This window comes from Oryx dammah, unplaced genomic scaffold (assembly GCF_014754425.2).
Source record: "Oryx dammah isolate SB20612 unplaced genomic scaffold, SCBI_Odam_1.1 HiC_scaffold_2, whole genome shotgun sequence".
Classification (NCBI taxonomy): Eukaryota; Metazoa; Chordata; class Mammalia; order Artiodactyla; family Bovidae; genus Oryx; species Oryx dammah.
This window is the reverse complement of record NW_024070186.1, coordinates 137,362,782-137,380,298: the sequence shown is the minus strand read 5'-3', so window position 1 is coordinate 137,380,298 and position 17,517 is coordinate 137,362,782. Positions and strand designations below refer to the sequence as shown.

Below are 17,517 nucleotides of genomic sequence, written 5' to 3'. Positions count from 1 at the left end.
AATTGTGAAGCATTTCTCTTATTAAACCTATAACAAAAATTTTTACAAATGTGTAACTTCAGGAGAGCTAGTGAAGAAAGCTTTATAATGTACAGGTCAAGATTCTGTAAGTATAAATTGCTGGTTCAGTGGTATTTTTTAATATTATGCAATAACATGCCTCTGGACTGAGGTTGAAATTGAATCATTAAGTCCTTAAGAAAGGCTTTGCTATTCATAAGAATTTAATATTTCTGCTATTCAGAATTTATTGACTATATAGTTAAACTGAATCATAAATTATTAGGCTGTATCATTATTGTAATATATACATGTATATTATTAATACTAATATTGTTTAGCATTTTTCCACTAATTTTCAAATTAATCGGTAACTCGGTATTTTACTAAGATTTGTATTTTTTAATGCAGCTTATAAAAAACAAAATTGTGTCAAGTCTTACTTCTTTTCTTTCTTTAGGAATACGAAAATCTGATCTCTTACACACCAAATCGTTAAGGGGCCATAAAGACTGCTTTGAAAAATATCATTTGATTGCAAACCAGGATTGTCCTCGATCTAAGCTTTCCAAAAGTACTTATGAAGAAGTTAAAACTATTTTGAGTAAGAAGATAAATTGGATTGTACAATATGCACAAAATAAGGATCTGGATTCAGACTCCGAATGTTCTAAAAACCCCCAGCATCACCTGTTTAACTTCAGGCATAAGCCAGATAAAAAGTTACTCCCACAGTTTGACTCTCAAGTACCAAAGTATTCTGCAAAGTGGATAGAAGGAAATGCAGGTGGCCTCTCAAACTGTACGCAACGAATGTTGGAACAGAGGGAGAACACAGACTTTGGGCTTGCTGTGTTACAAGATTCAGGTACCACGTTATGCCACAATAGTGTACTGTGGCCTCATAGTCACAACCGGGAACAGAAAAAGGAAAAGACGATCTCTGGTCCAGAGGCTCATGTCCAGACCCAGCATCCACATTACAGCAGAGAGGAATGTAAGTATAGGGGAAAGGGGTAAAGGTTGGAGTTTTGTTGGTTCTTTATTATTTTTTTAATGTTTTATATATGTGATATGTCAAGAATTTTGCTGTGGAAGTACAGATTTGGTTAATTTAGCATTTAAATGACAGGGTCACCCTAGCAAAAATGCCATCATTTCTTTGGAATATTCCTTAGTATGTCCTAAAACTACTGGAATTCTACAGTCCCATCATTTGTTTTGCCATTTTAAATTATTAACAGAACAGAATCAACAGATTGGGAATTAGAAAGTTCAGGGTTCATATAGTTTAGAAGTAGAGCCTCTACCATTGACAAACACACGCTGTCATGTTGCTAATCCCTACAAGACTAATTGGGGCTGATATTTCAAAAGCAGAAATCTGACATTTTACCAAAGGCTAAAGGTAACGTGTGCACCTGGAAAAAGTGACTCATTCAGTCTGCATGTATTTCTTCAAAAACACACAGGAGCGGAGTTAATTTTAATTAACTTAGAATCAAGTGATTTTAGGGCTAGAAAGGCCCTTGGATATATTTTTATATAACTCCTTGATTCTACATCTGAGTTATCTCCAGTTGTATACATAGACGGAGACGAAGTTAGTTCCTGGGGTGGGAAGATCCCCTAGAGTAGGAAATGGCAACCTACTCCAGTATTCTTGGCTGGAGAATTCCATGGACACAGAGGAACCTGGTGGGTTGCAGTCTATTGGGTCACAAAAGAGTCAGACAAAACTTGGCGACTTAACAACAACATATAGCTAGATAAATTGATTTTCAAACTGTTCCCATAGTACGTTAGTCTTTTCCAAGCTACACATCATGAAGCATGTGGCACTTTAGCAAAGTCAACTCAATGGCTAGTAACTAGCCCTTTTAAAAAACTGAAACAGCATGAGAAATATCAGAACCCATTGGACCTAATGCTAAGAATTTTTCAGTGAACCTTTTATTTCAGGTGGAGATAGACTGGTTGTGAAATAGACTGGTTGTGGATTGTGGGCAGAATTTGAAAACCCAGCACTTTAGGAGTTAATGAATGAATCCTAGGGTCCTGTTAAATGTCATGTTCAGAAATAAGTGAGGATACTTTTTTTAAATAGGATGTTGTGTTGATGGTGTAGATAACTTATTTTCCCAGGTTGTCATGGTAGTAATGAATGTATTTTCATGTTTCAGTGAATTCGATGACTCTTGGTGAGGTAAAGCAACTGAATGCAGAGCTCCAACAGCAAATACAGGGTAAAGACTCCTGTCAGTACTTTTTACATGTGCCAGTTTTGATACAGAAAATCCCTTATTAGCATTATTTCCATTTAAATTTAGAAATGATCCTCTTAGAGTTTCCAGAGCAAAAAGAATTTTTCTTAGTCTTCTCTGTGACCAGCTGGTGAAGTAGATTCTTTTTCTGGTGAAAACAGAGACTACAACTTAATCTCTTACTAACATGTTTTTTTACTATTGTGCAAGGCATTGCACAGGTGTGCTCCTTAGCAGATTTTTAAGGCAGGCGGTATTGGCCCCGTTTTTGTTTTTTGTTTTTTTTAATTATTATTAACTCTTCCAAACACAAAAGTAGTCAGAATAATGTAGTGAAACCCTCTTTCCCAATTTCAGCTAGCTAATTTTCCTTCTTCTCTACTTGTACCCATTTTCCTTCCCCTACCCCCACCTCTAGCATGGATTATTTTGGAACAAATTCCAGACAATATTTTGTTTTGTTGTCCATAAATGTAATAGTTTAGAATTTCTCTAAAAGATAACATTCTTTTTTAGGCAGTCACAACCTCGTCTCTTTAAAAAAAGAACAGTAGTTTGTTAACATCATTCAAGTATGATGCTAATACAGTAAACAGTGTTCAAATTCCCCAATTGTCTTTTTTTCTTTTTCCCCTACAATTAATTCCCATTTAGGTGAGGAAATTGCACTTCAGAAACCTTAAGTTGCTTACAATTGCTTCAGTTGCTTACAGAGGTCTTACATTAAGTAAGCAACAGATTAAGGATTCTAATTCCTGTCCTTTTAACTCCAAAGGTAGTGGTCTTTCTTGACCACACAGCCTCTCAGGATAACAACATAATAATAGCAATTTACATTTATCAAGTACTTATCCTGTGACCAGTACTTTACAAGTATGATCTTAGTTAATCCTCACAGTGACCCTCTGAGGTGCTTACTTTCATTATTGAGGTTATTTCATAAGAGGAAATTAAAACATAGTTTAAGTTACTTGCCTGAGAAGCATAAGAGTCAGAACAAAAATTCAGGTAGTCTGATTCCAGAGCCTCTTAGAGGAGGTTCCAGACCTGGATACTAACAGGCACTTTACTGTCCATAAATCATATTAGAAATTCATTGAACCTGCTTATTCCGTGTGAGGAAAGGATCTCAGAGGTGATTGTAACTGTCATCTCTGCTGTGCATCTGGGTCATTGCTTAGGACTCGCAAGTTTCATTTGATGGAGAACACCATATTCCAGTTGGCTATGCAAAGTGTACAACTTCCTAGGATGATCAAAACTCAGCTGTTTTCTTGGTTTCAAACTACTTTCGGTACAAACACTTGCCCAATGCGTTCATTTCAGCTTAAGTACATGAAATATAAATCATAGATTAGCTTTCTGTGTATTAAAAATAGAATTACTTTTTAAATTTTTACAGAAGTTTTTGAAGAGTTAACTCACCAAGTGCAAGAGAAAGATTCTTTAGCCTCAGAACTCCATGTCCGCCACGTTGCCATCGAACAGCTTCTCAAGAACTATTCCAAGTTACCATGTTTGCAGATGGGCCGAACGGGATTGAAGTCACACCTGCCCATAAACAACTGAACTTAACTTACACTTACTTCCCATGCTCTGCCATTTTTTGGTCTGCTGGGCATGTTCACTTTGAAGAAGTTGAAGAAAGTTATGGTCAATTATTTTATGGTCATTAAATTTGCAAAGTTTAAGGCAATATTCAACATCTTTGCCAAATAAAGCAGACCATTACACTCTAGTCTTCTAGGGTTAATCATTTTGATTCATTTGGGGAATCTGTTTTCCCATAATTACAAAACAGCCCTCCCTAATTTATACCACATGTGACTACTTAAATATACTGTTACCGTGTGATTTTATTAAACATGTTTTAATGTAATTCACCTGTCAAAACAACAGGTTAACAAAGTTCTTATATTAGTCTAAATTACTAAAGATAACATTTAAGAGGGAAATGGAATTCATAATATCACCTCTTATTTATTGAGCAATATTTTAATATGAAAATTTTATATATAAAAATGCTATTTTAGGTACCTTTTCATTCTCTTTATAATGTGTATTTGAATGGCTCTGTATATTATAGTTACACTTCGTGTGTGAATATGTTACCCATATTTCACATCACTGCATTTTATTCTCTTAATAATGTTTTTACAGCTGTTATCTTGTTTTCCAAAGATAAATGTATTTTGGAATAGAAATCTATCTAGTTAACTGTTTTGACTTCTAATAACTCTTATGAAAGAGGAGTTAATAACTTTTTAAAGCAAGTATACAAGAAAGTAAAAAACATTATTTTTTTCTAACAAAAGCAATTATGAGTTCAGGAAGAAAATACTAATCTAGTTTTTGTATGTCAGCTCATCTCTATAGAAGTAAAAGCCTATTCTAGTCAATATTACTTTCAGTAATGACTTTGATGTGTTAGAATTTGGACAAGAGTTTAAGTCAAGCCTCACTTCCAAGTCAAATGTAGTATCTATCTTCACATTTAATATGCCATGAAACTGTTGTCCTGTCTTTGAAAAAAATTAAAATCATTTTGTGTGCTCGATAAAAGTTCAAGAATTCAACTGTCCAAATTCTGTTAACATCATTGATAGTCATGCCCAAAGAAAGCAATTTCTAAATTTTAGAATCTAAAGGAAAAGAGAAGATTGCTTGTAACAGAAAAGTAAAACTCTAATTCAAAAAATTAAGCTCCTTTTTAAGAAGATATTCTTGTTAGTTGCTTATGTTTCCAAGAGTTCTGAACAAATAGGTTCTCTCAAACAGATAAGTTTTCAAACCATATAGTTTAGTAGATGCTATAACCAATGCAGATTTAAAATGGGCTCTAAATTCTGTTTTCTGCTGGTACTTAGAATGTATTTATAAGACAGGATCCTTTGCATGAAAGCATCAACAGAAAAGCCCATTAACTTGGCAATTTCATACATAAAGATATGAATAACTTCTGTCTTAAATTTGGCAGCCTGCCCTGGCTTGGGTCACTCAGATTTTAGTCTTGAACACAAAGAGTATTTGACCAAGCAAAGAAACGCCTCCATCTAGTAGAAAACAAGTTTTTGTCATGCTAAAATGTAAAATGTGTTGAATTTGCCTGAGGATACTAAATGATATGTTACTGATTTTTGTCTTGTTTTCTTTGAAATGTGACATAACTGCTTTTTGGAGGGAGCTTTTGAAAGACACTTTGCATTTCTCTCTATTCTTTGAGTCATCCAAAATGAATTTAAAATCCAAGGAGTGGAGAATGAATTCATTGCCTTAGTTTTGATAAGCTTTAAATTGAATGTGTGCAATATCAAAAATCCCTACAAATTGTAAGTTGAATAGAGATCTTTCCTGATGCCAGTAAGTGTCTCAGTCCTTCGTTGTTATGGACAGATGTTCAAATTTGACTTCACTCTCTTTTTTTGGCATAATTCATTAAGGATGTTACCAGCCAGTGTGCTGCTTGCACACATTTGAGCTTCTATTTAGATCACTTAGGGACAGTGGTAAAAACTGGGGATGTGTTGCCTTTGATAGAAGCAGTAGCTTGTTTCCAGAACAGCAGGCATATGGTACAGTCCTGAATACAACAGTGTTATCCAAAGAAAGTGTTTGCTTATTTCTGGCAAATATGTGGCTTTACTACTGAGTTTGGCACAATTCATACAGGTACCAAGGTCCTATTTGGAGACTCTGATTTACTCCATTTAGATATTTATACATAAGCTCTTCAAAGGCACAGTGCTCTTAAAAAATATCTGTGGTGCTAGTACTCACACTAGTACTTGATTTGGATGGATATTCTAGTTTAAAAAATTTTTTGACAAAAGTATTTTGCAGAGCAGTTTATCCAAATATTTGGTAAACTTATTTTATATTCCTATGTTAGTTTTCTTGAATATGCAGTTAGTCTATATGCTAAAGTAAGGATAAGGGATAGAGTTGAGTTCTACCTTCAGAGAACATGAAATACTGCACATATTGGTTACCATACTTGGCCATTTTTCGGAAGAGTTGTTAGTACTTTTTGAGGATGTTTAGAAGAAAATCTCACCTATACTTTTAGTTTCAAAAATGGCAAAGAAGAGATTGCCAGTCAGCCATTACTGACATTTTAATAGCTTATATGATTAAGAAGAGTGAAATAAGACTAAAATTTTTTCAGTTTAGATTCATAATTAGGCAAGATGAATTAAGTTTAAAAAAATTGGTTTGAAGTTGAAAGTGATTTTGACAACACAAGATTTTTCTCTTTAAAGATTTAAAATGCTGTCAGCCTTTTAATTAAGCTAAAAATCTGTTTACTTGGTGATTATTACCCTTTGATCCTAGTATTTAGTGTCCAAATTAGTCTTTTGAAAGGCATGCACTTTCAAACCAGACGAGTAGTAGGTGATGCATTCAGGCAGCCAGATAGTGTTCATTCCATTATGTAGGTTCTTACAGTGTTGGGAGCAAAGAAATGATTTTAGTTTTTCAAATTATATGTTCATTTCACCAGAGAGTGCCCATTTTTATATACATTTGAGGATTATTTTTAAATAAGTTCATGTTGGGAAGTGATTTCAGAAATATAGTCAAAATATATTATTGGCATCTTGAGATTTCTCAGGTTTTTTTATTTTACCATACTGTTTACCACTGAAAATGGTTTAGAGTTCATTCTTTTTTGTTTATGTATTTTTTTACCTTAGTGTTTATGCTGTTGCTTTTAGTCAGTTTTTGCTATGTGTGTGTGTGTGTGTGTGTGTTTAATTAATTGGGGGGGGGGGATAGATGTGTGTGTGTTAATGTTTACAAATTTTGGCTTTTGTTTTAGAAGAAATCTGCTAGTGTTATTAATGTTGTAAAATGTAATACAAAATGGTATATGCTCAAAACTTCAGTAGGAACTTTTAAAGAATAAATTATTTGGATAGTTCAGTAAGCAGTTCAGGCTAGTGACCATAAAATTAGGTTATGTGACATAAAAACTTTCAAATGGTACAGTGTAAAGTTCTTGTAGTGTTATTTTTATGCCGAAGTAAGATGTTTGAGTACTTTTAAAGTACTTAATAAAAAAAGTTTAGTACTCAAGTATCTTTTGTTCAGATGTGGCTGTAAAACAAAGAAAATTGATTTCAGTGTTCAATTGCGTTTTTAACTTTATGTTGGTGGAAATAATTATTTGAGGAAATTTGTGGTGGAATGGGAGAGAGTTCATTGACCAAATAATAAGGTAATGAAGCCCTGGCACAAGTAAATGTATCTTGGAGAAGAGCTGTAATATTGTGGTTGGAATAACAAGGTTCTGTCCATCGTCTCGGTATTTTCATCCACTTCATCCTTTCATAACTGCCCTTATTAATAATGTAGCCTAACCTATTAAGCAACTTGATCACCTTGCTATGAACCATATCATAGCAAGTCTCTAAAACTGAGAGATCTTTAACACCTAGTTTGTAACATACACTTCTCATACTCTTTTTCAGTTTAAAAGAATCCAGATTGCTAATGCATTTTAGTGATGTTGAATTAGTCCACAATTTTAACTTTACCAAATTAAAACATTCAAAAATCAGGCAAGTGATTACTGCCTTCCACCCTCCCTTCACAAAGTGTTACTTGGAGCTTCCCTCAACTGCACCAAAAAAAGAATTTTAGTGAATGTGTTTCTTCTTTCAAACATGTAGAATGTTTATTTCCATCCTACTGCCTCCAAAAGAGGCATTTTAGAAAGTATTCAGTAGTGACTTCTGTTAAATGCTATTCACACTTCTACAATTTGTGTGTGTGTTAACCTTGCTTTAAATTTGAGCAGAAATTCATACAAAATTGTCTAAGATGTTTGAGAAAAGAAAATGAAGCTGCCGTGATGAAAACCAAGTTGGTTTCAAAAAAGTTTATTTAGACATTACTTGGCTGTTAAACTTTCCTTTTAAAACTGCAATAATTTATATATTTCTATTGCTCTGCTTTGGAACAGTAACTACATATGCTTGTCTATTTTTAATTTTACAAAAATAAAATAAATATTTTATTATCTGTTAGCTTTAGTGGCTATTTTTAAGTGTCTGTATATTTTCTCTAAATTATTGACCAAGTGAAAAGTTTCATTTTCAGGTTTAGGAAGTCTACACTTAAGAATGGTTATCTAACAGTTTCTTAATTCTTTGTGAGAATCTTTCTTTGATAATATTCCCTATGCCCCAAGAGTTCAGAAGCAGAAAATAAGATTCTTGTGGCTTTCTAGATGCCTGTGCAACTTTTTAAGGTTTTAAGTGTGTTAAGTTTTAATAAGTGCATACAACTGTATAACCATCCCTTCAGGATGCCTTTCATATCTCTTCCTTCTCCATTTCCTTTCCAGTGTTCTGATCTCTGTCACCGTACTTTGCATTTGTCTGCCTTAGAACTTTACATAAATGTTATTCTACAGGATGTACTTGTAGCCTCTGGCTTTTTTTTTTTTTTTTTTTTTCCCCACTCAACTGGCTGCTTTAAAACTCATCTGTATTAGTGCAAGGATCAGTAGTTCATTCCCTCTTTTTTTAGCTGGCTTGTCTTCTATTGTATGTATTATAGTTTGTTTATCCATTCATCCTGTTGACGGGCTTTGAGTTGTTCCAGTTTAGGGTTCTATAAATAAAGCTGTTGTGAATATTTTTAAATTGGCTTTTAAAAGGATACTAAAGTAGAAATTATTCAAGATTACTTGTGGTTAGCACTATGAATCTGAATATTTTTCAAATTACCACTTTTCCCACAAACGATTTTTAAAGTAATTTATATACCTGTAGTATTAATTTAAAATTAGGAAACAGTTGTTCAAGAGATCAGAAGTAGATTATAAAATAACGGGTGTTTGAGAACTTAAACATTAAGTTCTCTTCAAAGTCTAAGACCACTTTGTTTTCCAGAAAAGGCAATGAAGACCAAAAGAGTCTGGTTTGGAGAAAGTACTGGAAAAAGCACCAAACCACAAGCGAAGCTGTTCTCCTATTTAGCTTTAAACTATTCTGTGACATTAAGGAAATACATCACGTAAAAGTCTGAGTTCACTGAGCTACAGCAAACAGTTGGTAAAATGTAAGCCTAATGCTGCTTAATCATTTTTGTTCCTGCCCAGGTTCTGAGCCTTAAGAATTTTCAAATTACTTGTAAAATTATTTGTTCACCCTCATTATTAAATGTCATTATAGAACCCCAAATTTTTTACAGGTGTTTCAGAGACTGACAGGCAGCAGTGAGTATGTTGATAAAACTTCTCTCCATCCTCCACAAATAAAACAGGGGAGCTGCCAGCAGAACAACGCCTTTTTCATCATTATATATAGGTGTTCTAAATTATTTGTTAAAAGGCTTTTAAAAGTTTTATCTTTGGAATCTGATCTAGATGATGTCTTAGATCCCTCCTGTCTTAAGTTCCACACGACTTGCAAATAAACATCAGTGGATTTTACTTTTTCAGGGAAAGGGGGGAGGGCCATGTGCTCTGCATCTGAATTCTGGTGCTCAAATAGCACAGACCGCTTACCTGTGGAGGCAAAATTTTCTCCCAACCTCCCTTGCATCTGGGACACTCCACCTAGTTGGTGAAGCAAAGAAATAGTAGGCGAGGATGAGAACAGCAGCGTCTAACCAGCAGCAGAACATCTGGTGTCTCATACCCAGTGCAGGCAACACCTAAGCTCCTGGCATCTGGGCTTGAGTAGCCATTGTTCAGAGGATTTGACCTAGTAGCGGAGTAATCACCTTTGTTGCTGCCTCGTTTCCAAGCTTCCTGAGCAATCTCTGCCCATTGAATCAATTCCTTTTCAGCTTAAATCAACCAGTCGCCTTCTCTGGCTTGCAACTGAGAGCCCTGTTAGGCCTCACTTCAATGCTTTCCCGCTCTGAGATCTTTCAAAATTGATTTCAAAAATCAACCGCTGGGAACCACCCCTTATCTAAGCTGCCCCTCAGGACCACATGGTCTGCCTTTTGGGTTAGCTGCAACTGATGGGAAGGTTCTGAAGAGAAACCTTTTAGTAACATAGATGTCTGTTTTCCTGTTAAAAGTGTTGATTGTTCACAGAGGGGTGTGACTTTGGAACACTTCTCTTTCTCTCTCTCAGTAATTCTCCAGCATGAATTACTGAAAGTACTCACGTTTGTATCTACCAGGATCTTGGAGGAAGTGATATGAGACAATGCTAACCATAACTTTAGCTCTGGACTTGACCTGTGTTCTCTCAGGTCATAGTGAATGGCCCCAGCTCAGTAAGCATATGTTGAGTGAAGGACTGAATGATGAGACTCCAGAGGCACACCAAGACTGCATATTCTCCATGTCAATTTTTATCATTGTTGCACAGTTGGGTCCAACTCTGCATGGACGGCAGCGCGCCAGGCTTCCCTGCCCTTCACTGTCTCCCAGAGTTTGCTCAAACTCATGTCCATTGAGTCCACGATGCCCTCCAACCATCTCATCTTCTGTTGCCCTCTTCTCCTGCCCTCAATCTTTCCCAGCATCAGGGTCTTTTCTAATGACAATAGCTCTAGGAAAAATAAATAAATGCCTAAGGCCGTCATCCAGTGACTCAATACTGCACATTCCACGTACCCCACTCTCCACAGCATCTCTGTGACTCAAGCCTTTGATGACTCATACTTGTTCCATCTCTATTTCCCCTCCAAACCAGTACGTTCTCTAACTTAGAGCTTCATGAAACAGATGTCAAGCGGCTGCACCTCCAGCGTTTCTCAATGACTAGGTCAGGGGTGGAACCCCAAAATTTCATCTAATGAATTCCCAGATGATGCTGATCCTGCTGATCTACATGGCATTTTGCAAACCACTGCTCCAAAATCATCCACTGCCCAAGTTTACTTCACAAAAGATACCTTACTACTTTCCTCCTCAGACGTTTCTTGATTCCTACTGCCTAGAGAATAAAACTCAGTCAGTCCTCACATCTCGACATTAGAAGCCTTCATCACCTGGCTCCCACCTGTTTTCCATTTTAATTATTTCATCAAATTGAGATCATGTTCCAGGAACTCAACAAACCCTATAGGCTTAGGGTCTGAGATATAAAAGCCAACTATCGGCCAACTGAAAGAGAGTCTGCCTGGAGGCTAAGGACTGAAAAAGGTTCACTGGATTTAGCCACCAGGATTTCAATGAGAACAGTTTTGCTGCACCTATGGGAGCAAAAGTAGATCATAATGAAGTGTGGGTGGGGAGGTAGGTTAGTGGATTTGGGTTATGAGCTCCTAAAGAGTCTAACCATAAAGTTGAAGTTACAGTGGTGGGTCCAAAGTTTTGTTTCATGTTGGGAAGTGGTGGAGTTGGCCAGAAATTTTGTTAGAAATGTTACAGGAAAAACAAAAGAACTTTTTGGGTAACCCAATACTTAAGCATAAATACTGAGAAGACAGATCTGGAAGAGCTAAAGATGAAGAGGCAGCAGTAATCAAAGGAGTCAAGTAGTACTGAAGAGGTGAAAATGCGGCACACCTAGAACGAATTGTCTTTGAGGAGGTCTAGGATCATCTCAGGCTTTGACATCGGAGAGAAGTTAAAACCACAAATGAACATATTTGAGGGTGATTCATTGGAGAGTAAGTTGAAAAAGTCCCTATCTGGCTGTTCCCATTTTCTGTGAGAGAAAAGGAAAAGATGATGGGGTCAGAAGCTCGAGGGAAGTGGTGATGTGCTAAATAGCTGCTTCTGAAGGAATGAGCAATGTCTCGCTACAGCAGGAAGGGTTGCCACACGGTTTGGATGAAGTGGAGATTGGCACCCATGACTCACCGTTGATTGAATTTCTCTAAATTTGCGTTCAGATTTTGTCACTGTAAATACAGAGGAGTATTTTTGCAATTGGAGTAAACTGAAAACACTACTGAAAATAGAAACTCAAATTCGTGGCTCAAAAATTCACAAAACACCACCCAATAGGTAAAGTTTCAAGTGTGGGGAGAATGAGAAATTTGAAAAGCTCCTATAAATAGTATGTAGCTTTAAGCAATAATTTTCACTTGTCCTTTCAGTAATTGATCCTACGGGCAAGGTCCTAAGGCTGTTTTGAAGGACAAGCCCTTACAGGTCAGTTGGTATCAAGCTTCAGCAGAGGGAAGTGGGGAAATTTGAACCTAGATAAAAGGAGTTTGTTGAGAGGCCATCAACCTCTTCACAGAACGTGGAAGAAAGCCAAAGCATAGCTAAACACAGAGTTTCAGATCTGTAACTTCAAAGGAAAGGAAAGGAGATGTAAAAGGAGAAAGGCTCTTCTGGGGGAAAGAGCCAAGTGAAACGAAAGTGATGAAGGCCAAAGAGGAAGCTGAAATGAGCAAGGCCACTGCTGAACTGAAATTCGGGAACTTGGGGCCTAACCCACCGCTGCCACTCCTGGGCTCCACTTCACCTCTCTTGGCCTCTGTTATCTTGCCTGTCAGAAGTGGACTTGAACTTGGTGATCTTCAGGGGAACTTCCAGCTCTCACATTCTGTAAGGATAATGAGTTTTAAGAAGCCTGTGATGGACAGTTTCCTCAGCCTCTGCATGAACAGTAGAACTGAGCTGAAAGGACACAGGAAATGTGCTTTCATTTAGAAGAAACCGTGAGGTGCTTTTACAGCAAGATATTTCTATGATCATCTGTAACAAAAGAGATAGGACACAAGAATGAGCATGGCTCATAAACAACCCTACAATTCCCTACACATTGTTTATAGAAAGAAAAAAAGGACTGTAAGTCCCATTTGATATCTCATTACTTTTCTACTTTCTTTTATCAGGGGAAAAAATTTGGAGAGACTGTTCTCTCACACTATCAGAAGCTGGCTCACCCACAGTAGAGCTCCTAAAGACTGGCTCAGACACTTCCACCTGTGCTGGGAAAATGAAAAACTGTAAATAAAGAGGAGTTGTGCATGAAGCTGTTTGGTAGGACATGATCTTTTCAATCAATAAAACTGTCCTTTATTTTGAGATTACGTTTTTTCTATCATGAGAGTAGAAAATTTTCTTCATGAAGTGATAACAGTAGATGGCAGGTTTTCATTTTTATTTGTTTGGATTTGAGTCCTTACTTGGTAAATATTAAAACCGCGGTCTTATGTTGGTGCATGATTCGGGGTTCTCCAAATAAACAAAACCAATAAGGATAGGTAGACAGGTAGGTGGGTAGACAGATAGGTAGGTGAAACTGTTCCTCAGTCGTGCCCGACTCTGTGACCCCATGGACTATAGCTTCCCAGCCTCCTCTGTCCATAGAATTTCCCAGGTAAGAATACTGGAGTGGATTAGCCATTCCCTTCTCTGGGGGATCTTCCCGACCCAGGGATTGAACCCAGATAGATACATAGATAGACAAGACAGATGGGCTGGGGAAGGGGTTGAATGATTTCAAGGAACTGGCATACACAATTGTACAGGCTACAGGCTGGAAATTTATGTTGCAGTCTTGGACCTGAAAGCAGTCTGGAGGAAGAATCCCTTCCATCTCAGGGAAACTTAGTCTTTTCTGTTAAGGCCTTCAACTTATTGGATGGGGCCCGCCCACATTACGGAGATTATCAAGCATAATCTGCTTTATATAGTCTACTGATTTAAATATTAGTCACATCGAAAAAATATTTTCACAGCAACATCTCAACTGGCATTGACCAAACAACTAGGCACCAAAGCCTAGGCCAGTTGACACATAAAATTAACCATCACAGTTGATTACTATTTTTATTTTAATATTCCATGAATCTAATAAGTCTGAAAATCACGGATCTGGCATAGTCTAGTTGGGGTCTGCTGTCATAGGAGACCACAAAATATGTGGCACTAAAGGGGTCTCATAGCTTTTCTTTGATTTGCCCTTTTTTTTTCTTTTACAAGAATGTTTTCTTCAAAAAAAAAAAAATCCTTTAAGAACAACTTAGCTGCAACATATATGAAAGTTGAGCTGCTTCTACTCTGTGTGAAAGACCATGGAGGTTATCCAACACAGCCGGCTTCACATCCTTCTCCACATCCTTCTCAGTTACTATCCCCCCCAGTCCACCAAAACTGCCACCACGAGCCTCCGAAGCAGTTCTGAGTGACCTACAGGCCTGGGGATATACAAAGTACTCATTAGAAACTGATCTGGTCTCACCCACATAAAATGACCTAAATTACTTAGAAACTTCCAAACCATCTACAGTCCTTATTAGCCACAGATGCAAAGACTGCACCCCAAACCTCCTGATTCCATTTCCAGAGTTCCTGTGATATGATATCACCTCTGCCTGGGCTCCTAGCTTTTATTTCTGTTACACAAGATCTTCTGTTTGAGGGAATTATAGGATATTTCTCCACACTCTTAGGGACCACAGAAACAGCCAGGAAAGGAAAACAAAGGGCAAAGAAAAGGTGGGGCAAGTTTTCCCTGCTAAGCAAAACAGGGTTTAGTCTGAACCATGACAACTGCTAGTGAATCCTGAGGGCACCTTATCTGCCCCTATTCTGGAACGCAACCAGGATGGGCTACAAAGACAGTTCCCATCAGAACCTAAGACAGCGAGTGCCTTTCTTATATCAAAAAGCCAATTTTAGCAGCAGTCAGTCCTAGGAAATGTCAAAGCTTATAAATGCCTATTGCTTTCTTAGAAAATAAAGGGAAACACTCCACTGCTCCTGACTGATTCTTCAAAGCAGAGGCAATAAAGTCATATATTATCATAGTCATACAGACAAGGGACTGTGCACAGTGTTGAGGGGATTTCCTCTGTCAACAGAAGGAAGTGGTAATAGTGTGTAAAACCCCCAAATATATTATATTATATTATGTTATATTATACCTCTTCTGCAGAAATTACATACATCTGTACCATACCCTAGAACCAATGAGAAGAAGGCTAACATAGGGGGTCCCAGCAAAAAGGGTCATTATGAAACCTAATTCCAATCTCATATGGAGGTGAATTTGAAATGGAAACCTAGTTAGCTACAAAGAAACTTTGAACGAGATCTGAAACTGTTAGTTAAATAGCCCTCTTCTTAGTCATTCAGTTCAGTTCAGTTCAGTCACTCAGTCGTGTCCGACTCTTTGCGACCCCATGAATCGCAGCACGCCAGGCCTCCCTGTCCATCACCAACTCCCGGAGATTACTCAGACTCGTGTCCATCGAGTCCGTGATGCCATCCAGCCATCTCATCCTCTGTCGTCCCCTTCTCCTCCTGCCCCCAATCCCTCCCAGCATCAAAGTCTTTTCCAATGAGTCAACTCTTCACATGAGGTGGCCAAAGTACTGGAGTTTCAGCTTTAGCATCATTCCTTCCAAAGAAATCCCAGGGCTGATCTCCTTCAGAATGGACTGGTTGGATCTCCTTGCAGTCCAGGGGACTCTCAAGAGTCTTCTCCAACACCACTGTCCAAAAGCATCAATTCTTCGGTGCTCAGCCTTCTTCACAGTCCAACTCTCACATCCATACATGACCACAGGAAAAACCATAGCCTTGACTAGACGGACCTTAGTCGGCAAAGTAATGTCTCTGGTTTTCAATATGTTATCTAGGTTGGTCATAACATTTCTTCCAAGGAGTAAGCGTCTTAGTCATTACCAGTAACTTAATGCTCATTAGAAGTAAAAGGAGGACCTATTCAATTACCCACTGCTGGAAAGCAAGAATTCATGTCTGCTGCAGCCTGCTGCTTGGCCGCATGTCTCGGTGTGCTGAATTCTGATAAGTCAACTTAGGTAAAATCTCATTACTAGAGATGCTAGAAATACACCAGCAAAATAACCTAAGAAAGAGCAGTAAGTTTGTGTTGTCCCTTTTCCTTTCCTTCTGGAACAATTCAGTCCAAGAGCTATTAGGTGGGACAAACAAGGGTGGTATCTATGCAAGGGTGGGGGGGAAAGGGGGGGAGGGGCGCGGCACCGGGGGCACTGCTGATGGGGGGTGTTAGACTTGAAGTAGGTTCTTATGTAGGTTGTCAGACTGACAGAAGGATAAGGAGGGCACCCATGGGGGTGTTAGGAGAGATAAGGGCCTGGATATGGGGGCTCAGAGCCTCAGTGGGCTAAAGAGGCCACCTGCAGAGGAAAGAGTGGCAATGGAAAATAGTGACACACAGAGATTGATCAGATAAGTAAATATATTAAGGATAATGGGGGCCTGGTTTCTCATTCCTGAAGGAGTTAGAAAGGGAGTTTGAAATGGAAAAAACTAGAATGAACCCTGTGGATCCAAGTGAAATTGAAGATAATGAGGTAAACTCATCATTTTCAAATAAATACCTAAATACACAGATGCATACACATGGACACACCTGTGTTTGTTCACTAAGAAGGTCTGAGAGAGTGACCTCAGACAAAAGCAATGCGTACATCTAGAACTCAAGTGTTACTCTCTAAAATCATTCTCCATTAAATCAGCACCCCTTTGGGGAAATGACTGATTTTGGAGCTGAGACGGGGTATAGGGAAAGAGCAAATTAGCCAAGATGGAATATTCAGGCTCTCTTGCCCCACGTTTTGTAACTGCTGCAATCACTTACAGCACCGCACGTGTGCATCAGGAGGCACTCGCTTGGTCACGGGTATTTTGTGTGCTTTACGCATATGTGACCTCCACCCATAAAGCTGCGGGAATGACCACTGCATCATGGCTGTGTCTGTTGGGTCAGCCACGAGAGGAGAGAATATAGTGTGAATACTGCTCTGGCTGCTACAGTCAGCCAGGAGAGAAGACTGTTATGGCTGCGGTGTCAGCCAGGAGAGAATAAACATGTCTGCAGTTCCCATGGCGTCTTCTTCCAGCCTTCCAGCCTCTTAGCTCATGCCTTGCCTACCCTGGGTTCAGCGAACAGTGCCAGCAGTATGAACAGCAAGACAACCAGCACTGTGGACAGGATGAAGAGCAAAACACAGGGAAAGAAGAAGATGGGCCTTTTTGCCCCCAGAAAGGGCTCAAAAAATGATATGGACATGTCAAAAACACAGAAGCTATGTTGAAGAGGATCCACTGACCGTAATTAGTGAATCAGTTGAGTAAAATTTAAAAATATGTGTTCATACTGTTTCTTAAAAAATGAAAGAATGGAGAGTTTGTCATGAGAGATGGGAGAGTTACCAATGCCAAAAATTTGACCTCTGTGAACCAGTGCCAAATCAAATCTTGGAGACAGAGTTTTGAGTGACATAGAAAGAATAGCTTTATTGCTTTACCAAGAAGAAAGGGACACTGAGGGCTTATGCCTCAAAAACCATGTGTCCCAACCTGGGAGGATTTGGGGAGGAGTTTTAT

The 17,517-nt window shown here is 38.1% G+C and overlaps 1 protein-coding gene across 3 annotated transcripts in view; it reads left to right on the top strand.

The window, feature by feature from the left end:
- The window catches only part of CUNH21orf91 (chromosome unknown C21orf91 homolog), a 34,575-nt gene extending 26,282 nt beyond the window's left edge, over positions 1 to 8,293 (top strand). For 2 of the 3 annotated variants that reach the window (XM_040227439.1, XM_040227429.1), the window contains exons 3-5: positions 461 to 997; positions 2,184 to 2,246; positions 3,667 to 8,293. In XM_040227439.1, coding sequence (XP_040083373.1) covers positions 461 to 997; positions 2,184 to 2,246; positions 3,667 to 3,833 — 767 coding nt within the window. In that variant the 3' untranslated portion in view covers positions 3,834 to 8,293. The remainder of the gene's footprint in view (positions 1 to 460; positions 998 to 2,183; positions 2,247 to 3,666) is intronic. The other variant, XM_040227447.1, reaches the window with a different exon arrangement.
- The last annotated feature ends 9,224 nt before the right edge of the window (positions 8,294 to 17,517 follow it).